General features: G+C 36.8%; 1 protein-coding gene across 1 annotated transcript; it reads right to left on the bottom strand.

The window, feature by feature from the left end:
• Positions 1–5,736: 5,736 nt before the first annotated feature.
• Positions 5,737–27,328, bottom strand: BRMS1L (BRMS1 like transcriptional repressor). Its single transcript, XM_080619797.1, has 10 exons — positions 27,159–27,328; positions 21,190–21,280; positions 18,296–18,423; positions 15,426–15,505; positions 12,694–12,790; positions 12,226–12,309; positions 9,888–9,952; positions 9,015–9,054; positions 8,064–8,190; positions 5,737–6,381 (listed from the first exon to the last, which is right to left on the bottom strand). The coding sequence occupies exons 1-10, from the start codon at positions 27,292–27,294 to the stop codon at positions 6,258–6,260; spliced, it is 972 nt and encodes a 323-aa protein (XP_080475923.1). The 5' UTR covers positions 27,295–27,328; the 3' UTR covers positions 5,737–6,257.
• Positions 27,329–27,806: the final 478 nt, after the last annotated feature.

Below are 27,806 nucleotides of genomic sequence, written 5' to 3'. Positions count from 1 at the left end.
AGAAATGGGAGATGTTGTAATATTCTATGGTCATCCTTGGTATTTCAGAATACATAAAAGAAGCACTGTAGAGATCAAACTGTTATACTCCCTGACACATCTTTTACTCTTTTGATGAAATCTTAACTTGTAACTTTCCAGGTAATTTATAAATATATAACTATTTTGGGGGGGGCAGTAGTGGTGTAAAGTACAAAAGCTAACCAATTTCCATCCATCTCCCACAGCCACACATTGAGACATGTTTTAAATAAGGGAGCCTTCCATGGAAATGTGCATCCTCAACTCAGAAATAGCAGAATGTGGTCACCTTCAGAGTTCAGCTAACAAAGAGAAGTATCAATCACTGCTACATTTCTGAACTTTAAACAGGGAAAATTTATGATACAAGAAAGAAAGAAAATTCTGAGAACTCAAGTTAAACTTTGGAAATAAATAGCATTTCATGAGAAACCTCAAAGTGCCCTCTCCTGGCAGCTGGCACTAACTGCTAGCTCATTTGAAAGGCGTCCTAAATCCGCAGCGCTTACTCTCTGATTAAAGAAATCTCTCGACACACATTTTTCGTTATGAAATTGTATTTATTAGCTATGAAGCAAGGGTATGAAACTGTTAATATACTTCTATAGAATAAGAAACACTGACGTGGTCTGTTAAAAGTTAAAGTGTAATTAAACAGTTCATACTAATAAAATCAGGTGGGTGTTTTTTCTCTCCAAAAAGCATGTACTTAAGGTTTGTATTCATTTCATCATTAGTATCACATAATAGTTATTAATTTCTGGTGGTGCAAGTCCTCACCATATTACTTATTATTATCGACATCCCTTTTTTTTCCACCTTAGGAAATACATATTTTTGCTTTTGGTTAACCAAGCACAAAAAAAAAATGCAGTAGGGGAAAATTGCATTAGAAAAATAAACCTGAACCTCTGTTTATTTCTCAGTTTGGTGTTGCAATATGAAACACACTCACTCATTGTCCAACCTTTACTAAGTGCTTTCATCAGTGTAAGAGTTGTAATATATTTCATTTTGATTAATTACATATTTTGTTTCTATAGCAACTAGAAAGCATCTAATCCATTTCTGTTTCTTCCTAAGCCTTTACCTAGCAATTTTCTTTCACTATACAGTAGCAAAAGATAATCCTTCTTTAGAACTCCAGGTACTATCTGTTCTTTCCAAATATCCTTTAATTAGTATGCATTAGGATTAAAACTAGTTGTAGTTGCGCTACAACTAAAATAAGCCAAGAAAAAAAACCAAAAAACAACAACCTAACAGGATCTAGACAAAAAAATTCTAAAACCACAATCAAGTAACTTCAGCATAAACTGAGTGCCATCTGCAGGCTTTCAGCAACGTGGGTCTCCAGGGCACAGGAGCAAGGGTACCCCCACTCACAGCCCACGTGCATGGAGTGAAGGCAGATTTAATATCCTATTCCAGCCAGATTGATTTTGTTTATAGATTTTTTTGATTTTTTATATATTTATTTATTTATTTTTAATATTTATTTTAATATTTTTTAATATTTTTAAATATTAAATTTTAAAAATATTTTAAATATTTTAAAATAATTTTTTAATATTTATTTTATTTTTAATTATTGATTTTGTTTATAGATTTTTTTTTATTGATTTTGCTTATAGAAAAAGGAGGATCCACTAATGTTGCCCTGTTCAAAGAAACAATGAAGCTAATTTTCATTTGTTGCCCTGTTCCAGCTTGCTTCTATTCACAGAGACTGGTGATATCTGAACATCCTTCTGCTGAACTGATATGCTAAAAAAAAAAAAAAAAAAAAAAGGATACAAGACCTACTGCTGCTAACCACCTCTTAAACACTTAGAACACAAAGAAATCATTATCTTCAAAAACATAACCCAGATCTTCAAAAAAACCTAGCAACTCAACTTTTTTTTTGCAGTAAAAACTATGTATGTAGTTAAAACATCTGAAAACACTTTCAGGAGAATTTGGAGATTAGTGCCTTACTAAATGGCTTGAGTTTTATACATTCATATTCTTTCATACACAAATCATACCAAAAGAATAATATTGATACTTTCAAAGCTTGGAAATGCCAAGCTTACCTACAACACCTTTATTTGAACCCACTTGCCATGTGAAACAATCCTTATTTACAAATTAATACAGTACTTTTTCCTATCAGAAACTGCCTCTGTCAGTGCCAAGGGTAACCAGGGTATGTTATTCATCTCACCATTAAAAAAAAAACAACCAACCAACAAACACTGGTGTTTGACGCACATTTCATCATTCTGGAATAGGAATTTCTCCCTTTTAACATTGCATTCAACACCTAACCTCAGCTCCTCTGCCTGCTAGTGAATCTCTCAGCTCAGTTGCATCATTCAAACTCATCTTACAAAGTCTGGGAAAGTTAGATTTCTAGAAAGGAGGTCTATGGGAGCCAGCACACAGAGACAAGAATCAGCTCAGCACATCACTTTTCACTTTTGCAGCCTGGCAGTTACAGAAAAAACAGGAATGAGTCTTAAATGTCAGAAGTCACATCCATTCCATCAAGACCAGATTTTTCGTACAGAGAAATAAAAGCATACACAATGCCATGCAACTACAGGTAGGCTGGCATTTCCAGGAAATATCAGGCTTACTAAACACATGCTGTGCTTTTGATTAAATAGTTGACTGCAAATCCCATGCTGACTTACTGCAGGTGTACTGCGCAGCTGACCTATACATACCCTGCAGAAACACTAAAGCGCTACCTGGAAGGGCTACTACCGTGCTATCCAGAAGTATATATCATCCACAGCATCCTGGCTGTCAGAACTCTGTGGTACCTTAGGTACCAGAAGTGAAATACCAAGGCTACTTGGTCTTAATTCCAACATAACCATGCCCCTTCCCAAGAAAAGCCTTGTAAAGAACTTCTTTAGGAACAATCATGTGCCTGAAAACAGAGCTTACTTGAACACTTGCTTGGACAGCAAACACCCTTTCACTGCTGTGGTTGTGCAGCAACACAAGAAAGCATGTCCCATTTAGCTACCACAAGGAAAAGGCTCCAACAAACCTGATACGCATAAAAGCCCTCAATATTTAGATATTTAAATGTGATACCTACTGAATGCTTTGTTTTCTCCCTACATCTCACCCTTGTCCTCAAAACAGGCCAAAAAAAAAAAAAAAAAAAAAAAAAAAGCAGCTCTTCCTACAGTAATAATTAAAGAATTTCTCCAAGAGACCGGGAGCAGTACCAGGACGTCCTTTTCTTGGCTAAAAAGACAAAATCTACTCTTTTTCTTTCCACTCCAAGGAAAAAAAAAAACAAAAACAAAAAAACAAAAAACAAACCAAACAAAAATACCCTCCCAGAACAAACTGAACCTGTTTGTGGAAGACAGCATAGGTTTCCAAAACAAGTGAAAATTTTAGTACTTCATCATCACTTGCCACTTGATGGGGGTGGTGAGCTAGCTACACAGGCCTTGGCTTACAAATATAAACCAAGATGTTCCATGGACTATAAATAGCCAACTTTAATGGTTTTAATAAAAACAGAGTGTGACAGAATGCCAAAACCAAAGTGTATTTGGAAACTTTAAAGAGCTGCTTGCTACAAGAAACTTAATGCTAAATTCCACATGATATTTATACATCAAGTACTGCAGGTTAAATTAATTGCATTTCAACTAAGTATACCAGATACTTCATTATGGGAACGTATCAGCTTGCTTTGTGTGATTTGCAAAAAAAACCCAAACTGCATCTTCTCTGAAACATAACTGTTGATACAGAAGCCTTTTCTATACATGTACCGAACATTATTTTTTGTCACTTGGTACCCATCACTCTTCATTTACTTCCCTTTTCACTTATTATATCTCAAGGAATAAACCGTATGCCAAATATCTTTTTCCTTTTAGATCTTATTCCTACTTGTAGGTTAAAATGACGATATCAAGGCTGGGAAAGCTTTATGGTAGCAGTGTAAAAGAAAACAATAGACAACAGGCTAACAACATCTGTACTTCAAAGGACTAAAATCTGTTGAAGACACTTCTTACATTTTATGATGTAGGAAGCGAACCACATTAACTGTTCAAATATTGAAAAGATATAGAGCAAGTTCCAAAAACAATTTTTCTAGGCATGAAACAATTAACCAATTAAAAAACAAAACCAAAAAACAAAACCAAAAGACCAAACTCACTTTTCCAACCGCATGCACAGAAGTGATTACATGTAAAAAAGAAAGCCATAGCTCAGTTTCTTGGACTTCCGGTAATGGAACAGGTAGATCCCAGTTGTTTCCTCCTTTAACCATACTGCTACACTTAATACCTATCATATTGATACAAATTATATTTTCTCTGAATAAAGAAGACACATACACCAAGCATCAGTCCAAACTACAGGGCTGTACAAAGTTCTGCACCAAAGGAGATCAGATTAGAAACAGCGTTAGAAATAATCAATTGCAGCTAGAGAGGTGCAGAATACAGGAAAGAAGAAAGGGGTTAACCACGGAAACATACGATTTCAAGCACATCGATAGCCATGAGGTTTTTAACAGTACTTACACTTATAAAAGCACAGAATAGTGCTTACATAAAATATTAAAGAAAAAAATTGTGAAAACACACAATCTATACACTCAAACTCTCAAATTTCAAAAGAAAAGAAGCGCAAGTCGAAGATTTTTAAAAAGATTTAGGCCTTCTGAAAGTGTAAATAGATTTCCCTTTAGTACTTTGTGTATCAGCAATTCCAACAAGAATAGAAAACCAAAAAGCAAAACAACATAAGAGATATCCACTACCACAGATTATTTATTTACATACCAAGTTAAAAAATAAGAATATTTTATTACAAAAAGTTTATCAAACCACTGTATACATACAGTTTATATCGTTAAAAGCCAACATGTCAATTAATACTTTATGTACATTTGATTAATAATGTCATACAACTGTAGAAAAGCATCACTCAGCAGAAATTGATTTGGCATTTGGAAAGTAGTTACCATCCTGCACTAGAAGAGATAATTAATATAGGAATAGAACATTCATATGTTACAATAAAAATACTTATTTGCTGTGATCATTTAAAGCAAATGGATGCTTTCTTTCTCCAAGTAATGTCATCAAAAGTGGAGATTAAAGTGCACATAACCAAAGCATTAATAATTCTTCGGCAATCCCTTCTGTCAATCTAGATGCTCCAAACACATCACATTAATATCAAGGATTCAGGACTTTTCACTGTGACTTAAACTGTAAGATTTAAGAGAAATTCAGCTTTCTAAGCTGCATAAAATAATTCTGGTGTACAGTAAGATGAAGCAAGGTAAAGAAATTCAGAAAATGGTGGTTGGTGGCGAAGTCTGTATAAATTATCCCACATATGATTTCTGGGGAAATGCTTTCCTTTTGAAAAAAAGACTCATAGTATTTCATCCAACTGTGGACCAAACAAGCAGAGCATGCAACAGTATTTACATGTCATTCTTTAGGGGCTACGTACAATACAGATTTGGAGCAACACTGTCTACTTCACACGTAAATTTTGCTGGAAATCTGGGAAAGAAAAAAAAAATTTACCAACAACTTGTTTACTATAGAATAGAGTCATAAATCAGAAAAATGCTCCTCAAAAAATGTAGCTCCAAATATTGGCTTTGTCCCATTACAAGCAATACAGTAAACCTTACAAAATATAACACAGCCAGTCCTAGCAGAGCTGTGGTGGGCAATAATTTTAATAAATCAGTCTGCTTTGGATAAAAGAATGCTTATTCATGTTACAATCTATTCAAAAGCAACAGCTGAACAGGCTAAATTTACATCCTCAAGAGAAGCATGACATGTTCACTGAAAACAAAGCGAGTTGCTGGTAATTACAGTTATCATTTTTATCACACCAACTGGTCACCAACGGGGAAAAAAAAAAGTCTTTTTTTTTTTTTAAATCTGCATTTTATTTTTTTATTTTACAAAGATGAGAAGTTCTGAGCTATTATATACTTGAGCATACTTCATATCTTAGGCACTGGACCCAATTTAGAGGTAAAATGTTTGTCGACATGATTTACCATCCTCAGGTTTCTGAAGCCCGTCCATATGAAGTCTACATACAGCACTACAAATACACATCAGATACTGCTGTAAATTTATAAGGAATACAAAACACTGTTAAATACAACTTTCACCCCATGGCACATCAAGCATGGCAATACCACTTGTTTCATAGATTACCAACGGTCAGTTGTGGTTATGCTTTATTGAGTATTTTCCTTTCTGTAGTTGAGAAATATACAGCTTGGACTTGCTTCCATCTGGTCTTTTAAACCAAACTTCATCATGGTTAATTGTTGTAATTATGGCACTACAGAAAATGAAGGAAGAAGGGTCAGGGGAAGAAAAACAAGAAGAATTTATAAAACTTCTAAGCTGATAAATAACCTCAAAACTGCAGCTGTGTTTCCACACAGTAAATGAAAATATGCATTACTTATAAATGCTAGACCAAAAATATATTGGCTCCATTGTAAGGATAGCTCTAACAGAATTCTTTGGTAACTGCATGTGTCTTTAGTGAAGGCAGCTAATTTTTCAGCCATCTATTTAAACCCTTAATATGTACAAATATTTTAAAAGAACAACAGTCACCCATAGAAAACACAATAGACGACCCATGGTAAAAAACAGATCTGTTGGAAAACACACCCAGAAATTACACTGAATACAAAGTATTCAGAAAAAAAGTTAAACAAATGGAAGCCTAAGATTTAAAGCAGATAAAGTATTCAACTGTTAGTCATTATACCAAGAGAAAGTCAAAATCTGATTTACTGAATCATTCTTAAATGAACCATGCTTTTATGCCCCTTGTGGCAAACCTTCACACAAATAGCAAACACAACGCCCTCCCCATAACCCCTAGGAAGAAAAAAAAAAGAAAAATTCAACTACAATTGATGACAAAGGCTCAAAATCAAAGATTAAAACAGTTAATGGAAGAAAGATCAATTAAATAATGAGTGTGACAAAACTCCCTCCAGGAAACAATTCAGCCTTAAAAGTTGCTGAAATCTTGAAAAGGCTGGGAAAGTTCCACTGTGTGCTTGCCCTGTTAAGTGTCAGGTTTTGGCTTTTGTCAGACACTGGATACTGAGATCTTTCTCTGTCCCAGTGTAACTGCTATGTTCTGCTAAACCAACTCAGATTTTTTTTTTTATTTCAGAAAGAATACATAGTTTACTAAAATACCTTCATGGTTCAACCCTGAACGAACACCAAAAATCACCAAAATCCATTCCCCTTTACCATACATGGGGAAGAAAAGAAAAAGCCAGCTTTACAGTAGTTTACTATATATAATATATATATAGTTTACCTCTATATGAAGTTCCTGGGTAGCTGTACATATTTAATCAACACTTTGCTTAGATTCACTTGCCTCATTCAGTAAAAGGTAAGATATAAATTTAATTTTAAATATTGTTTTAAATAGACTAACTTTTTAGAATTTGCAAATATTATCCATACAGAGAAAATACATTTAAATATCTAAAACATTCAGCCAAATTTTCACTGTAATATTTAGATTGCTCCCCTGTAGAATCTTCCTTAAGAGAAGGAATTCCCATTTAAAAAGTTCCAACTCTTTTCTTTCACATCATTAACCAACTGAAAAAAAACTATCTTTAATGGTATAAAGTGTTTTTTTATAATCAAGTATTTTTGGTGTGCCAGCAGATCAAATTTTCAAAGCAACAAAATCCCAAGATACTCAAAAAACTTACTTAAAGGCTATTCAGAAACCAGGAGGAGCTTAAATTGTTAGCGAGATCCTAACTTTAACAAACATGACCTTCAGTTAATTCCAACCCTTACTAGCCTCTCAGAAGTTCAGCACACAACTTCTGTGATAGTCACTGTCTTCCAAGGTGAATAAATGTTACTGAGGTGACAGTATTTCCTAATTAGTCTTATTCTTCAATGCCATCATCCTATCTACTGCTTAACATGAACGTACAGAGCTGCACAACCTTGAGTAATCTTTACCTTGTAGGGCATTCATCTTTCTTATCAATGCATATTGTCTGTCCACGTCCATACCACTCTCCATCATAATACAGTCTTCCTTCTTCAGATCTAGCACTGTGTAGGTGCTTTTCTAATTTGACAGGTGCTAAAATGATCAATAAAAGTAATTTAATATTGACTTGGCAGAAGTCAGTTAGTTGTTTAAATATACTTTCATCAAGTTATTTACATAGAATACACGTTTTCCATGATCAAAAGGAACTGCAAGAATGCACAAAAATTGGAAGCAAGATACTTTTCTATTTCCAGTCAGATAAGTTATATTTCCATTTTCAAATAGAAGCTATCTTTCCTACAACCTTCAGATCTACGAATTTTCACAAATCGAATAATGCAATATAAAGATTACTTCAAATGTCAGAACCTGAAACCTCTTTAGCAGCACATTACCACAGCATGCGAGTAGTAATGCACCACTAAAGAAATACATCATCTGTTTGCTTCCTCTCCCTTTTCCTCCTTACTCACCACCTCCAAGAATTTGATTTTACCTAGTATTCATGTGCTTCTCAACTCCTTTCCCATAGCTGTACTTTTTCAGGGTTGTAGCTTGCAGTGAATGTGAACATCCTTCACAACGCATTCCTAAGGTGCAGGTGCTCTCAGTTTCCTGCCTCATCTTGTGCATAAACACTGGCGTAGCTAGCTGACATTAACTGGTAAAACCCACTTGAGGAAGTCTATATTTTTGTTGCAAATTTTCTAGAATTCAGGCATCAACACAATCATCAGCAATCAAGCTACAAGCATCAGCACACAAGAGAGGGGAAAGACAAAAGCCAGATCTTTCAGCTTCTTCACCCCATCCTCCATCACTACACCAGGGCTAAAATAAGTATGATCTGCCTAGATGCAGTTTACACCGTTACACACAGCAAGTTCTGTCTTGTGAAATCAATGTTTACTTACGTTCTGGCTTTACTCTGTGTGGCCCCAGTGTAGCCATTGCCTTGAAACAAAAATAAAAATTAAGTTAGTCAGCAAGCGTATTCTTTTTTAACTAAATTACCAGCTTTGACTTTGAAGTTATGAGTGGTGTTAGCTCAGGATACTTGCTTTTACATGCAAAACCCAAAACTGGAACAAATCTAAAATAGATATGTGTTCAGTGGTGACTCCATAACTAAATAAAACAGAATTTTGAGGGTGAAAAAGAATCACTTTCTTATGTAAGTTTTGAGTTCAAATCACTCAAGACGTTTTATAAATTAAACCCTCCATTTCTGTTTTGAAATTCTGTCAAGAAAATACAAAATGACATTTACTCATTCTAAAAAACAAAATGCTATATGATCAATCTAGTCTTCTGATTTATACGGTATACAAGCTCATTCTCTGTTCTCTCATGTGAACTCGTAGATCACATAGTATTAAAGTAGGTTTTAAAAAAAACACCCAAAGTTTTCTGGGGTTGTTTGCTTTTGCTTGTTTTTAATTATTTCCAGAAAAGGCAAAATACCCAGTAAATTCTGGGATTCACTACTGTTTAAAAATCACGTTACATTACAGGAAACAAACTGAGGAAAAGCTGGTTTGTGTCTACTCGTCTGACATGATACAAAGAGAAAAGCCAGAAATCTTTCACAAAGGCATCACATTTTACTTCTTGTTAACAAAATATGTACAAGTGTAAAACGAGTGGAATGATTAGCTGACTACTGAAGAAATAAAAACCTATTTAGAATTTTGATCATGTAAGAAATACATTTACATACTTTTACAAGGCAAAAGGACTGGACAAAAACCCAAACAAAACCTTTGGCATTCATCCTTTAATCTCACCTTCCTTATTGTCGTCCAGTCTTCAAGAATATCAAGGTCTTGTAACATATAAACTATATAGGGTCGTGGAGAAGTTAGGGAAAACTCTTTTCAACAGCAATAATAAAAATACTAAAATGTTTGTAGAAAGATAGTAACAGCTAGCTCTGTAATGCCAATCTTCCAAGCAAAGAATACCTATGTGAAGCAAAAATAAATGCATCTTTGAATTATGCAAGCTAGAAGTACACTTTAAAAACTGAGATAATTAATAGTATGTAGATATTCAGACTACTAGAGTTCAAGAAGAGGATAAAATAACAGTTGTGATAAAACCATTTCATCCCTAACAGTTCCAAAAATCATTCCATTTGCAATACTACAAATTACAGTTAAAAAATACGTAATTTCAATAGACCACTGAAAATCAGCATCTACACTAGTATCAGCTTTAATAAAATTATTTTTACAGTACTCTGCATCATATTTTTCTGAGAGAAAAGCACAGACAGCACCACATCTCTGAATAACAATACAAAAAAAAAAAAAAAAAAAAAAAAACCCAAGAAAAAGAACATAGGAAGTAGAAAGGCAAAGCCCCTCCCTTGAACCATCAACTGTAAAAACTGTGTATTAGAACAATATGCAAACTGCAAAACAAAACTCCATATAGCACTGCTATTTCATTACAACAGTATTAAGTTTTTTCTTCATTTCTCCCCATTTCATCTCTTAAAAATAAGTTTAGAAAAAAGTGTTAGGAACGTTTAAAAACTAAATCTTCTAAAATGGGATAAAGGAGCTTTAACTCACATTCCATTTGAAATTTTACGGATCTTTAGCCATTTTCAAATTTGTTTCCCTCTAAACATAAAGTAGTATAAATTAAAAAACGTAAAATTCCTAGGATTATAGACAGACCTGTAGAAAGTGACAAGTTCACAACTATTTTAAAATCATAAGCAAAAAGAAAATTAATTTACTTCACAACTGAAAGGATTTTCAACTTTATTAATTGCCTGAAATTGCTGGGGTTTTAGACCTAATACTATGTTAGCATTTTCTGATTGGAATGTATTCTAAAATAGCAAGGTAGCTCATAACTCACAGAATCTGAATGCTATTTGTATGGACAACCCAAAGACAAGGATGGCTGAGGGCTAAAGAAAATAATACTTTCACACAACCTGGCATTCAAATTGCTAGGAGTTAAGAAACTAAAGAAGCCACTTGTAGGTACATTGATTAATACCACCTGGCTTTTGAGCACTAGCTAAAAACCATCTCTACTAAACTGAATTTATGATGTATCCTATGGAAGAACTGTCACCACTAGGACAAATCATCCATCTGGTATATGTTCCAGTAAACTGAACATCCTCAAAGGAGGGTTTTGGGGTTTTTTTTTTCCAGAAACTTCTTCCTTCCCACCTTCTCCTGATATGAAAGCTTGTGAAAGCAGCGTGATTTTTTGCAGCAGGTTAGCAATAAAAAATGGCCTTTATACTATAAAATGTCACTATTTAGAATCACAGAATGGTTTGGAAAGGACCTTAAGATCATCTTGTTCCAACTCCCCTGCCATGGGCCAGCAGGGACACCTTCCACTAGACTGGGTTGCTCAAAGCCCCATCCAGCCTGGTCTTTCCTAGGAAGTCTCCACAATTCTGGCAACTTCCAAGCCACCACATTTCTACCCTATAAAAATGTTGGGCTGGGGGTAGGAGTAGAAAGAATACACAAGTTTGAAAAGGCATCTCCTTCTTTCTGTGGAGAAAGATGATACTGTCTCTTAGTTGTTATACCTTAAAAAGTTTGCTTGTCAACAGCTATGAAGTCATCAATGCACAATTCTTAAATACTATACTCTCTACAGGAACCCCAAGCCCTCAAACAATCCCTCTTATCAGCTCAATTCTTTGAATTTTAAACTTTTGCTTAAAGAGTTTCTGTAGTTTATGGAATTGTTAAGAAGTAATAAATTGAGACAAAGGTATATCAGAATAAGAAGCAAAGTTACACAAGTCAGGAGAAATTACACAAGTCAAGTTATACTTTGCAAACATAATGCCTAATTTTTTTTATGATTTTGCCTTGCAGCTCTATTTTTTTGAAGAATTAGAAAAAAATCAACTTTTAGAAATGTTCTTTATGTTAAACTAGTAGTTAGATAAGAGAATTTTGATTTCAATTTTTGTAATGGGATGAGTCAACATGACTTCCCTAACCTGAATAACAGCTGCCGCACAAAAACAGATTTTGAGAATGCATTATCACTTCAACTTGTTGTTTATGACATATATAGTAAGACTAGCTATAAATGCTACTAGAAAGAACAACGATTTCAGTAAAAGGATATCTGATACAACAACAGGTTTCTTCTTATCTGGACTAAATGGATCCTTCCTTTTCTTCCTGGACTGTAGCTCATCATTCCATAATTCTGAAGAGACATAAGAACATGTTAAAAGTTTAGCTCTTTTAACAGCAGAGAAATTGTCAAAAAATGACAAATAACATTTTTCTGGTGAGATGCTGTTTCTGAACGAAGTGAAAGTCTTACATAAGTACATACTCATACATTAATACTCTCAAAACACACAAGGAAAACTGACAATTACTAGATCAAAGTTTGGTTTTAGCTTAAATTCAACCTCTGCCCAAAGTTTACAGCTGAATAGCATCCTGCTGGATAACCTGAAATTCACCAGACATTCTATGTGTACAGTCCATTAATCAGTAGCTACCAGAAGATTAAGAAAAAAAAATAGTGACACCAAACAGGCAAACAAAAAAACCACCCCAAAAACTTTGAATTTCTATCCACCTGAGGTAATGTCAATGCTATGCCTGTCTTCTTCAAGTCTTCTAATCTTTTCTTCTAGTTCACTTTGTACAGTATCATACAACAGAAGCTTTTCACTCTAAAAGAGAAATAAGTTACACATTTTTACATTACTATCATCTAAAGATATGACAACAATTTAAAGCCTCAGCGGAAGGAAGGCAAGAGTAGCTTTAGGTGAAATTTTTTTGGAAGCCATAAAGCATGACATCTCCCTCTATCCACTTTCTTAGCATGACACCCTACCACATTAAAGACAGCACATTCCCTTAGCATAAGCGTAAATATAGTTATTGAATATCAGTACCAAGAATAACTAAGTGGATAAAAGCATGCAGCTAGATCGCCAGAATAACTGTTTGCATTTTGACACAAATACAGTATTTTCCTTGTGGATAGCAAAGATTTTTTCACAACGAATAACTGTAATGACCTCTATGCCATCCTTCATTACAAATCAGAAAACATAATGTTTTTCATGGAAAGCTTTTTATTCAGCTGCCTCCAATTTTAATAAATCTGCAGTAATTTATACAGAATTATCATCTGTTACCATGTATTTTTAACTATTTTCATAGATCTGAAAAACACTTTCCCACAGAAGAATTTGAGCTCATAAAATATTTATAGTTGTCAAAGCAAAACCATCTAACCTAAAGCTGTGAGAAACACTTTTAAAGCACTGCTTTGGAAAAATTAGCTGGTTCGTCCTTTTAAAAAGCAATTTCTGATCCAAATAGATTAACATAATGCCTTCAGTGTTAGCTGTACCATTAGTACTTTTTAGACACAAACAAAACAACAGACTGATGTGAACTTTCTACAGCATTTGATGCTATCCACGCCATCTTCCATCTCTTTTGTGTTTCTGAACTAGAAAAATCAACTTTGTAGTAAACTGCTCTTCATTACAGTCCATCGCATAGGATACAAAAATTAACACAGTATCTATTTAGACCAGTTACCCCTTCAAAGGCAGCATCAAGAAACACTACACTCTCTAAACCAGTAACTTGGAACTAAGCCGAGTTCCAGGCCTCTAAATTTACTGTTCATTCATAAGCTTGCACATCTCCTAAAGCACGATTAGGAAATACAGCTAATTGTTACATTTTAAAGTTCATTATCACTAAGCAACATATTTAACAACTCTGGAAAACAGAGGGCTTGGATATGCCCCCCGGAAAAATAAAAAACAAAAAACAGTTTAAGCAGCACAAGTTGCTGCATCTAGCTATTTGTTACCATGTCCCTGCCAGAAGCTGCAGCCCCCTAAAGCCAAGTCAGCAGAACTCTGCACCTCAACTGCTCCTGCCCATAGCACAGCACACTAACAGAAACTTAACCTTTACCAGTGTTCAAGCTAGTATGCTGGAGTGAAGCAAAGCAGCTGAGGAATAGACAAAGAACCCTGTTCTACTAAATGGCTGTCATGTTTACTATTCCCTGCAAGTTACAACATATTAAATTCCAAAGACCTCCTTTCAAATATATTTCAAACCCTTATTAAAAAAAAAAAAAAATAATTCCCAGTAGAATTGAAAAGGCAAAAGCCTCTTACGTACACCTGAAATGCCAAATGAGTGTTATCTGTTCTGAGAACATGATAAAATTCCATTTTAAAATTAAATAGTGCTTGTGTTTTGCTTCAAGCTCTTGAGACAAATAAGGTGTGAAAAGCTGTTAAGGCATCAGAGGCCCTCCTGCTGAATGGTCATATTCCAGTGGAATAAGCAGCACTGCTGACTTTAAAGACCTTACTGCATGATGAGTATTTGAATTCTGAAGGTTTCTCAGTAGAAACGTAATAGCAAAACAAGGTAGAAAGACCACCTTAAGGAGAAATAATATATAGCCAAAGCAAATCATTCAATCACAGATGAGAAACCCTGTAAGTCTTACAGGATTCTGTAATTACTGTAATTACTCTGTAATTACAGAGTATTCCCAGAAGCAAAGACAGTCAGTAACGAGTAGTCCTTATTATACCTTGCTCTTTCCCACAGCATCAAGAATACAGATTTTTTTTTTTTTTTTTTTTTTTTTTTTTTTTTTTTAAAGTGTGTGCTTTATTGGCATAGAAGGAGCCGTGGACTTCAGGAACCACTCCAAAGAAAACACCTTTAAGCAACTGCAGTGGGGCTCACTACCTAAGCAGGTATATTACAGCATTGGACATGAGTATTTTTACTATGATATCCAGTATATTTGGATACTTAAACAGGAATGTTTATATTCAAGGAAAGATACATTTTTCCTGTAACTGCTTGTGAAATGACAACTCCACCACCAGCTAAGGCATCTAAAAAAGACATTTCTATTATTCTTATTATTAGTAGTATCATTATTATTATTTTAGTTGTCATTGTTACTAAAATGTAAGGTTCTTTTGGCTAAAACTAGGTCAGATATTTTAGTTACTGTTCTTAGTAATCTTTTTATAACAAAGGTAAAAGAAATCATGTGGTAATCTATTAATAAGAACTTGTTAATGAAAAATAAGAAAACTTAGTTATACTTACATGTAAAGCCAAAGTAATATAAAGCCAATTTTTATAAGCTTTGAATAACCTCTTAGGTAGGCTTAAATTTCACAAGGCAACTGCATTCAAATAGCAAATAACAGCAATAATAAAAGCATGCACTGAACTAGGAAAGCATGACACCATAAAGTTAGATGAAATTAGCTATCAATGTCAAATAGCTGGCACAACCTCACAGTGCTGTCGAGAGGCTTGAATTTCACATTCATACTTGTTCTTCACAGATTCCAGACAAAGCTCTCTATAGATACCTGTAATCAGACAAATTACAGCAATATGACTTTCTTCAGCTAGTGTATGATTTTAGAAATCTCTTTTAAGACTGCCTGCAAGTCCCAAAACATGTACATACTAGAAAATACAGATCTATTATATTAGGCACTTACAGTGGCTGGCTGCTTTACAGAGTAAACATAAGAACAAGTAATCCCTTAATTCCAAAGATCTGAGGAAAAATAAATGCTATTTTAACTTTTCCCATTTGTCAACAAATTAAACCAGCAGTCATGTTAACTTTGCGAAATGGGTCAATTTCATATTTATGCTCAAATTATCCTGGATATCCTCAGTTTTCAAATCCATTACCAAATCAAATTTTCAAATCAAAGTACCAAATGGCCTCTTTTAATTTCTAATTAGAGTTTTAAATAATGTTTTGAGGTTTTTAAATAGCTAGAAAACTGAATTAAAAAAACAAGCTTTTACAAATTAATATTTAGAATAAGGCTTACTTCATAATGCATGACCTTAATAAATTACATCAATTAACAAGACACTGTCCTATTCTTTGAAGTAGCCACCTTGCAATACAAAGGATACTGCTTTTGAGTATTGGGACCATTTCTTACACATTTCTGAAAATGTGTCTACTAAACAGGCAGCCGAAAAAAAAAATCTGAAAGGTAATCTGAAATTTAGTATCTGGCAAGCATAGATAGAACTTGATTTAATACAGTCAAGGCATTCACATAAAATACTTAAAATTGTTCCAGATTACCATCTTGAGGAGTTAAGTTTGCACATACATTAGTGCTGTCCAGCAAATAAAGAACTCCAAAGAACAACTTCACTTAGAATTCATCTAACTATAATTTAATACAGTACAAGAGGAATAATTCTGTTACCAACAACAGCTCTGAAAAATAAACCTCAAAGTATTATGTCAATCATCTTTCTGCTGTGAAGTCGCTTTTGATCTACAATTCAAAACATTCTTTTCTTACATCAGGACGTTATCCTGTTTGGTTGGTTGGGATTTTTGGGTTTGGTTGGGGTTGGTTTGTTTAGGGGAGGTGGTTAATATTTATGGCTGACTGCCATATCTAGGTCTACCCATTTATAATCATGGCTTATTTCCCTGGAATTGAGGAGTATAAATATGAATACTTCTAGAAGAAACAGCTCTATTCCCAACTTCCTGGAACAGTTGGGATCCACATTTTGTGTGAATAGGGCTCAGTGTCTTAGATAGCAGACAAACACAAGTACCCTTTCTAACACAGATGCAATTATATCCCTAGTTCAGCTAATCATACTTCAGCATTTTTTTCCCCCCATCCCTTTCTCAGATACTCAGGGATTACCCTTACTCCCACCCACTTCTGCCAAGGCTTTCAAACAGCAAGAGCAAATAAGCCTGTTCTGCATTTTCTTGCTTTCCCTGGAATAATTTTATCAATCTCATTCAGTTGAGGAAAAAAAGGGTGGGGAGGGGGGGAACCCAAACAATCCTGATTTCCAGTCTCAACTTCAAGGCAAGTTCGTAGTTTTTATGCGGGACTCTTTTTACATTGGAACATTGATCTTCAGCGCTGCTGAAGACAAATCAGGAGAACCTGTAACATGCTGCCTATCCATCCCCACCTAATGAAAGCAGACACATTTAAAACTGAAAATCAAAAGCATGGATTAAGGTTGCTTTTACATCAAATCTTCTGCAAGTTCACGTGTAAACTTCCTACAAAGCCCAAATGGGCTACTTAGGACTAGTCAAGTAAATTTGGGTTAAGAACTTAAAACCCAAGACATTCTGGGTCACCAGCTATGGAAAAGTGATGACCACCAGGATGGAGAGAAATGCAATTGGTCAAAAGATTTCAAATTCTCTTCATAGCCTGATGTCAAAAGTACCAAGGAAGACAAACTGAATAGCACTGAAGCAGCACTAGCATTATTAAAAATGAAAGCAAGCTTGCCATTTTCCAGTTTGCCTGCACCATATTTCTGCTGAATTTCTTAGAAAAGACACTAACATAGTTTCCCTGGCTAAAGAGATTAAAATGTCTGCTTTTTGGCTTTCTAACAGCCTGTGTTAGGTAACCCTTAGACCGCTGAATTACTCCTAAAGAAGTTGAGCTATACCATGAAAAGAATTTACAGTAGGGAAGAACAGAACTTAGTCTTCCTACAATACTACCATTCCACACGATAATACGGCTGTATCCCAGAAAAAGATAAAAGTTTTAGCCTGCTTCTTCTGTAAGCATAAAAGCCTATCTAAGTATTAGTTTTAATAATTAAAAAGCAGCTTAGATAAAAGCTGCTACGGATAAAAGTCCTGCTCCCTCCCCAGATGGAACAGGAGGATAGTAGCAGTAGAAGAGACAGACTAGAAGAGCAGAAAACACATTATCAGCTAAGATGATCTGGCAAGAACTTCACGAGATAGCACCTACATATCTCCTCATTTCAACAGTAGCCAGTGTGCAGACTTGATTCCAAATCTTCTGACTAATAAAAAATTAGTGGTTTTAATTCAGTAATTTTGTGGTTACTACACAGACAGCCATTAAATGAAACATTAAAAAAAAAAAAAAGACATTTTTAGTGTGATGTTATCAGGCAACTTGTGCAAACAGGTAAGCAACCTATTCATTTTGAATTAAAAAATATTTTTACACAGGATACATTTTAAACTATCCGACAGTATTTCTAATTTTAAAATGCACTCTTTAACAATTCTAAAGAAAAAAAGATTGACCTCAAAATGCATAGCAAGTTTGTACTTGTAGAAACAGCAATACTCATTTTACATGCCTTACCTGCCACCTTAGTTCGGATTTGCATATTTTCTTGTAAAGCTGCCAATGGTTCTAAATATTCAGGTGCTTTTCCAGCTATGACCTCTTGTAGCTTTGCATCCACTTGGCTTAACCTTTCTTTGTAAAGCCTTAAAATAATACAAAGAAAAAATGAACAAAAAAAACCCCACCAAAAAAAAGTATTTATTTCATTTGAAAGCAAACACAGCCTAGAAGAAATATTCCATCTCTAAGGAAGAAGGAAAAAAAAAAAATAAAATCACACAACTGTTAATAGGATTAAGATGGAGTAGGAGGTGAATCAACATGGAAGAGGACAGGAAAGGGTGCTACAATACATGAGAACAATACGGCTTACATCACGGGAGAGAAAGACATTTGGTGGATAGAAACACCCATTTGCTTTCATGTTCACACATCTGCTCCCACCCTATCATAAGCCAAGAGAAAAGAGAGGCAGGCTCTTACTGAAGCAACCCTCCTTTCACCTCCTGTGAAAATCCACATATTGCATATTATCACAAATATCACAGGATAATTTGTAGCTTATATCTTCCATTCCTGCCAAAGGAAGTGTGTTTAAAATATTTACCAGTAAACAATGAAAAATCTGTTTCCATTTTAAAGAATTTAATGTAATATCAATTACAAGTATTTCAATCACAATAAAACTCTGGCCTTTGTAACTGGTAAGTTATCAGCTGCAAACAGTGCAATACAATATAGTGTTGAACAGTAGAGTCGTCAATATAACCAGCTTTCCCTGTTCTCATTTTTAACCTTGCACTCAACAATCAAAATCTGTAAAATTAAGGCAAACATGTACAAACTCTGTTGCACAGGTTAAAGAGCACATCAGGTGTTGCTTGTTTACACAGATAAACATATTTTTGTTGTATCTGTTTACACAGATGTAACAGATGTCTTTGGGACAGGGATGCTGCTTTACTGCTCATCACCTTACTTTGATGACAACTCCATAGCTCAAGCCTGTGTACCTAACCTAGCAATTGTCAGTGGTCACTCCCCTCCTTACCTGCAAACCAAGTATTACACACGCAATCTGTCCTGCAGTCAACTGACAAAGCCTGCAGCTGATCAAAACCCAGCCTGATGGGCTCAATCCTTGATGAGCACACAACTGCTAGCATATAGAGAGCTACAGCAGAATTATTTAGCTAGAGCATAAGCATGGCTGCACAGCACATGACTGAGTGGGTCACTGACATCTGATTACACAGCACCAAGTTCAAGCTACATCAGAGTGAGCAGTCTTTGGTACCATGCAGCAGCTGATGGAATAAAACTGTTTATCCAGTACTTTCAAACACTGATTTGCTTAACTTCTATCAGCCACTGTAAATGCTATTTATCTCATAGCATCTAAATTCAGTTTCTCTGAAAAGGAAAAGGAGGTACATGCAATCAATTCATCTCTGCTACTGGCTGTGTCTAAACATCCCACTGTTCATGCATCTTTTTCTTCTTTTCCAACTTTATCACTTCCCTACTCACATCTGCTCCTTCCTATACGCTTTGTTCCATCAGTCTAATGCTCCTTTCCTAGTAATCCCACCATCACAGTTTTTCCAGCCCCTAAAACCACACCAATCTCTCATTAACCAGTGTCTCCACAAGGCCTTCTTCCTCATATACCACAGCCTTACCAACTCCCGAACACCATTCACAACCCCTAACCCCCCTGAAATACTTTTTTCCTTCCTCCTAAGATCACCTTCCTTCATATTCACTCCTTAAAAGTTTGTTTCCACAACCTGTTTTCAGTCATCCAAGCTGTCCAAAAGATGGAAGAGTAGAGCTGAACTCAAAAGCTGGAGGATATCCAAATGCCAATCCAGTCAGTATCAACTGGTTCCAATACTCATCAGCTGGCTCCATTTGCCAGCTTGCTTCTTGCTCAGCCCAAGAAAGAAAAGCAAGACAGTATTCCCTAAACACTGCAGCAAGAAATTGCTTGCTGGGCAATTCTTTCCAGCACCAATTAGGTGGGCCTCACAGTGTCCTGTTAGGCACAGCAAGTTGTATGTCTCAGTTCTGCAGCAGAAAGATCTCACAATATAAACAAATACCTGAAACAGTGACAACTGACTTGATTTTCAATATAAGCCAAAGAATAGAAAAGGTCTCCTCAAACTGTCACTTTGTCAGGCACTCGATTAAGCTAGTTGCCAAGTTTCCACCAATTTAAATCAGAACAGACGTATCTAGCTTGTCTGGGCATGTGGGGGAAAAAAAAAAACAAACAACTTAAAATACATACAAAAAACTGGCTCTAATACAAATGAGATTCACTTTTGAATAAATATTAATTATTACTATTAATACTTACTAGGTCTTTACTGCTGATGTAGGTATTATGGCAGACACACTACAGAGAGAGTTAACACTATTTTCTTTTTTTTTATTATTATAGGTATCTGGGTAGCAGTAGACACAAGAAATTTTCATTGGTACCAACTATAAAAACTGCTGCAATACTCTGAAAAATAACAATTTAATTTCTCATTTAGCAGAGACAGTACTTACATCTGTCCCACACATATAATAGGATGAGAAAGATCTTGAGTTAATAAATAGATACATTGAAAAACACCACAAATTTCCTGAAAATTACAATTCATTGTTTCTGCTAAGGACTTGGATGTAATATACCCACACTAGCCCTTCACAGCAAAACTACTTCAAAACCATTCTTACAGCAATATGTAAAAGCACTCTAGAGCGACTGCCTGTAAATAATTTCAGAATTCCCAATCCTTATTCTTCTCCAGAAGTAGCATCCACATACATGAAAGACAAGAAACACCAGCTGCACACAATATTCTTATGGAATGGATCCTCAAACAAGGCACTTACAACATTAAAATACTTACTGATCTTTAAGGTCTGTAAATTGCTTTTCAAGATTGGACATTTCATCTAAACACTCCATCCTCCTCCTTTCACAGTCCTCATCATCCATTTCTACAAATAAAAGAAAGATAATTTGGTTTGAACAATGTAATGCATAACCAAATAAACTGGGTATTTTGTTTCTAGTTAATCTGAAGCAAGCCTGAATTTCAGCTATGAACAGATTATCCATTATATTATCTTATAGCACAATATGAGAAATTATTTGCCATATAAACTACAAAGGAAGAAACTCGGATCTAATTCTAGAAGAAACTCCATAAACAGCAATTTTTCTTCCTCAAAACAGGAAACAATATCATGGTAAGGCTTCAAGAGGGTAAATTTCATAACTGATAATATAAAGTGTACCTAAGAATGCATGAAACAGAAAAACTAAACCTTGCACATCACACCAGAGGAAAGGTGCCATTAAGCACGGACAGCTATTAGCCACCACTGAAAATTCAAGTGTATCCTGAGTTAGTGTGAGCAAAAGCAATCCCTGGAAAGCCTGCACAGTTGAATGTTAAAAATTCCATATAAAATTCAAGCATTTGTTTTACTAATATGCATTAAATAAAAAAGTAACACTTGGTTTTGAAAGCACGTTTCATCCTGTTCAATTCAGAGACTTCTTTGAAGCCAAAATATTAATGTAGAAATATCCATAGTTCACCTTAATGACCATTTAAAATTACTGCATTTCTAATGAAACACTTCTTAACCTGCAAAGCCCGGAATTTTGCAGAAATTTTATTCTATACGCTGTTATGAAACAAGAGTAACTGACATTAAACTCTTCCCACAGGTTTTGCTTTAATTTATATTCCTGATTTCTTTCTTAATTTACCTAGTGAACACAACTGTAAAGTATCCCACTTTTTGGCCAGAAATTTTGCCCCACTTGCCACGGAGTCATCCGATGTTATTAAACACCAGTTGTTACCTTCCCAGCCTTTTCTTACACCAGAAAACAGAAAAAATAAGCCACAAAATTCCTGACACTTTCCCACCCTTCCCAGAATGACAATTAAAAAAAATAAAAAACAATAATAAAAAAACCCCAATCACAACAAAACAAACAAAAGGCCTTGTTAAGCCACATTCAGAAGTTAGAGATGTCCTGAAACTGCCTTATAGCAGCCTTATCTCCAGGAATTAGCTCTCAACAGTTATGGTACAACTGACCAATTATCAAGCAGTAGCAGAAGACATGCCGAAGAAAGGACAGGCAGGATGAAGCCAGGAACTGGAGCTGAACTAGTGCTAACAGGCCAGGTGTTTGAGAGAAGGCACTGCCCTAAGGAGGCCGTATCCATCTAAGCAGTTACTCTGTCATCAAGTCCTAACTCCTGACAGAAAGGCAAAGTAGGATCCTGAACCAAGCAGAGACAGCCTGGACTCACTCTTCTAGACCATAAAAAACTCTGAACCTTTTGCTTCTTCTGTACCCACATTTTTCCAGCACACATTTAACTCCTTTACTCTGTCTCTTACATCAACTACAGAAAGCAGCATGCAAGTCTTCACCCTTACTGTTCTGCAGAAGAGTATGGCAATTTGCAAAAGTGAAAGGAGTAGCTTCAGGGCCAGTGTAGCTGCTTCAGAGGATCTGATTAAGTCAGATCTTCCATTCAGACCTCTCAATGTATGAAGTTTTCTGCACATAGCTTCTTTCTGAAACCATCGCAAGTTTTTAAGACTAAAAACTACACCAGCCCTCTCTGCCTGAATATGAAAACTAGCAGGTAGTGGAGCAGTATTCATCTGTACTACAATGCTACTTACAAGTCCAAATCAAAGACCTACTGCAGTCTGTTATAGATAGTACAAGCAAAAAAAAGAGTGCATACAAAGTTTTAAAACATGATGTATCTTGAATTACTTGAAAGCAGAGAGAGAAAATTTATAGGCAGACCTCCAAAAGCTGAATGCTTAGCACACGGGGGGGAGGGAGTATCCGGCTGTTGAGAGATACCGTTCTATTTTAAAATTCTGTTCTCAAAAGTAAGGCAGATCCTGAATCCCAGAATAAGGCTGAAAATCAGATTAAAGAGCAGTTTTATTTGGCCATCTGATGCAATACTCAAGCCAAAACTGATTGGGCAACTTTTAACTCAAACAGATTTAAGGAATGTGGCAGTAGTCATATTACTCAAAGAGCTGCCTAAAGCATTTATGTGCTATAAAAATAAAGCTTCTTTAAAATTTGAAGGCACCTCCCTATAAAGCCAAAGAAGAAGCAGCACTGGGATACCAATAGTTCTACTGCTCAAATACGCATTTCAGATAAGTTCAGCTATGCTTTCGGTTCTAAGTATGTTCTAAGAACTGTAACCCTGGCTGAGGATCTGTACAACACCCACTGTTGGAAAGGAAGAGGACTGCATCTTACATTTTAAACTTGCACTGCAAAGAAACTATAATGCATTGGTATCTAAGGACACAGCTGACTCTCTTGTAGACAGTGAAATAACTCCAAGCTCTGTCCAACCTCCCCTCAACTACATATACACTCAAAAGTCTTTGACTTCCGCCTAGAAGTCTACATTCTGTCTATTATTCATACTGCATGGCAATTCGCATGCTAAGTAACTCTTCAACTGTTTCACCCTTATCCTGCCTTCAGTAAGATTCATAAAATGATGAAGATTTTCAGACTCCTGAAATATCTTTAACTCCCCAGTTATGAAACTCCTTCTTCATGGCTTTAAATGACATACAGATTGGGTAATATGCAATACTGAACAAGTAAAGGGTTTTACGATCAAGTATTTGAAAAATGTACATCGTTATATACTAAAACACTTGTTCATAAGCCCATCCTGAAAGTATTTAGAGTATTTTTAAATACCTTAAAAGCCACAGTAATTCTTTTCCTACCATATTCAAGCAGTCCAACTCAGTAACTAGGCAGCCTGGTTTAAAGAAAAAAAAAAAAAGAAACAACCCACAGTACTTAAAAATATAACAGTGCTTAAACCAGCTTTTTTTAATAAGTTGTGGCCTATATAAAAAAAGGCCAAATTCTCATCTGGGATAGTGGGCATAACTTGTGGGGTTTTATTCATCCCCAATATGCTATTCTGTATCCTGGTCAATTAAAAAAAAAAAAAAAAAAAAAATTAAATACATAACATAAAAAAACAAGGACAGAAATAGTGCCAGCTCTCAAGGGCAAGTTATACTTCTTCTAACTGCACCTTCTGTATTCTTAGACATCTACTGGAAGAAAAACAAAATAGCAAAAAAAAAAATGCTGAATGCAAGCAAAGCAAATGACAAATTTAACAACAAAAATACTTCAAAATCTTTTTTTCTTATTATAATTTTAATAAGGACTTATTTCTTGCAATGCTAATCATCTTATATTCCTAGGAGCAACCTGCTTCCATGGAGCATGTTCATATTTGTCAAGACACTGAGACAAGCACCTCATTTCCTGTAATCATTGCTTTTTAAGTGCTCCTTAAAAGCGTTTATCTGTGCAATGCAATAGAAATTATCTGGAGAGCTTCTTGTATTGTTTTAAAGAAACATTCACAGACTACACTCACTTAAAACGCAATTCCTCCTTCCATGACCTAATCCCAGAAGAAAACAAAACAGGAGCAAGACAACAGAATTATTTGCCTTCAATTAAAAAAAAAAAAGAATCAACCAAAGCGTCTTTGAGGACATGTAGACTTCAAAGTTTTCTTTTAAAATATCAATTAACACAACTGCAAGCAGAAGCAAAGGCAAGTTTTGAAAAAAGAGCAAACTTCAAAGCTGGAACTAGCAGAAACAATTCTCTCCACCAGAGCCAGGGAGCTAGAGAATAAGAAAAGTTTACATCCTTTTCTCCCTTTCTCATGAAGAAAATTACTTTTTTTTTTTTTTTTAGACATACAGATTAGGTAGAATAAGAGATGAAGAAAGGGCATTCCCAGACAGCATCTACCTACAGTACAAACTGGAAGGCTAAGATGGGCTTCGTAAGTAGTGCTTATAGCTGCAATGCTGCTCCTGGACCTCATCAAGGAGTCTTTCATAATCCTGTGTATCACCCACCTACTGCCAAATAAACTTATATATTTACACTCTCTGCTTTCCCTCAAAAGATGTAACAAACTTTGTATATTACAGCTTCTTGAAAACTGCCTCTTAATTTCTTATCCAAAATATAATATTCCCTTTTTAGTCTATGTACAATTCTGATAGTAAAAGAACGGAAGCATGCTTTTGTAAGTTAGCTACCTTTTTCATGGGTTATTGTTCAGACAGTTTACATGCAAAGGCCCAACAAACATTGAAGACCATGCAAAAAAGTGGACAGGAAAGCATAGTGTACCAGAACGGATGGGTAAGGATGAGAGACAGGACAGTGGCCATTTGATTCAGATAGACAGCCACTGACCAGCAGCCTAACTTATAAAATGGGGCTCACTCAGTCATACTGGCCAGCTCAAGCCATGGTGGGATGGCAGAGAAGCAGGGGAAGCTCTGTATAAAACACAGGCAGATCACTTGGATTTATAGATTAACAAAGGCCTCTACTGGGGATCAACTCTTGTGAGGAATGAGTATTAAATCAAGGTCAAAGGGAATGACTACACTCTCTCCCAGCACAGCAGTCTCACTTTCCCATCACTACTAGAGTTTTCACTCTACTTCTGCAGAGTCAGCTTGGATCTTTCTACCACATCTGTAGGGTTCCCAGCACCTTGTTAGTCCATGCACAGCCCAGACAAGGGCAAGCTCCATGAGACCACATGGAACAACCATACCAGGGCTTTCCCTGAACTGCATCAGTCAGTGTGAATCTAAAAGCCATAGGATTTAACAACAGAAATGAAGAATTAGCTGTATATTGAGGACTAACATAAACAGATATATCAATCACAAGCCAACATATGTAAAAATATAATTTCACAGCTGCCTAATTTGTCTAGTTCATGGTGTCCCATTCCTTCCACTGTGCCAAGCTAGACAATGTGCTAGTACAGGCATGGGACGGGATCCCAGAAGACCACTCTATACCACTTCAGCTGCCAGAAATACACGCCAGGACCACAGCTAGCACTGAACACAGCTGTTCCTCAGCTAGCCCTTCCAGTGACTGCTATCCTGCTAATGGAGCCTACATACTTATGAAGCCCCAGTGATGCCAGAACAGCAGTGTATGCATCTGATGATCAGCATGTTTCCACTTTATAATTTACCCCTTGTAATTACAGGAGAAGTTTTAATAGATAATAACCACCTTCTAACACAGTGGATACTGCCCACAGAAAAAGTAATCCTTTTAAAGCTGGATTTCATCTACTAATTCACAATCTATGGTCCCAAGGAAGCTATGGAAAAAGAAAGGGACCTTCAACAGAGCAGAGGCTGAAATGCTTAGCAAAAGAGGCCAACGGTACTGACAGGGGTTCCAATGCCCCCTCAAAGACAGGCCTCAAAACGCCTAATCGAAATTCCCGGTTTTGCATATGATTAAATACATATATATACATATATTTATATACCCCCCGTATTTTGTTGCATGCACTCACACAGATGTGTGCATATATGCCAAGCCTGTTAGTGCAGACCTTAGCGAGTCCCCCTCACCCTCCCCAGGCCATGTTCCCAAGCCCAGCAAGGCACAACCCACAGCACCTATAGGGAGCACCACGGGCCGGCCCGCCAAGGCCGGGTACCAGCCGACTCCAGAGCCAGTAGCTTATGGCAAAGTGGGGCTGCCATGCCCTTGTGCCCCGTCACTTCCCCGCCCTCCAGCCAGCGGAGCCGGGGAGAGGCTGGGCCGGGCCAGAGCGGCAAGGGGGCGGGGTCACGGCAGGGGTGAGCACCGGCAGCCACAGGACCCGGGCGGGGCGGAACAAATCTCTCTCCCGGGACAACACGCTGGGTGCTGAAGGAACCGCCGCGGCTCCCCCCTATCCCCTGAGGGCGGCAGCAGCACCTGAGCTGTCCCCCTCCTCGGACACGGACGAGCTCTCGGTCTCCTCCTCTTCCGAGCTGCTGCCCTCGTTCTCCCCGTAGTCCACCTCCATCTCATCGTGGTTGGTTTCCTTCTTCTCCCGGGAATGGACCGGCATCGTCCCTACCGCCGCCGAGCCCTACGACAGCCCTTCCCGCCGCCGCTCCACCGCCGCCAACCCCTGCTGCCCCACCCCTCCCCGCCTGCGTGGCCTACGCGCGCTCCCATTGGCCGAGCCCCACCAACAGGCTACGTTAGCCGGCGCGCGGGGTATCCTGGGAGTTGTCGTTCGTCGACAGGCACGCGGGAGCGAAGGAAGAGCTGCTCTTGTGAGGGGCCGGGGGGGAGCGGGGGCTTTGTGAATCCCCCTTCCCGACCGCTCATGGGGCTGCCCCGCACTGAGTGGCTGCATCACGATCAGACAGGGCTAGAAGCCCTGCCCACATCTCGCACAGGTGGCCCAAGCGGGCCTGTAGAGATCTTGCACCCCGGCACCAATGCTGCTGCCCAGGGGGTTTGCATCCTGGCAAGCTGTCTGTCGCTGCTCGCCACCGCCCACCGGCCTTTCCCCGGGCTCCAGAGGGCCCTGCGGGTAGCGACCTCCCCCCCAGAACCTGCTTCTTCCCCGGT

Source organism: Psittacula echo (assembly GCF_963264785.1).
Source record: "Psittacula echo genome assembly, chromosome: 5".
In the NCBI taxonomy this organism is placed as follows: Eukaryota; Metazoa; Chordata; class Aves; order Psittaciformes; family Psittacidae; genus Psittacula; species Psittacula echo.
This window is presented reverse-complemented; position numbering and strand designations above follow the sequence as displayed.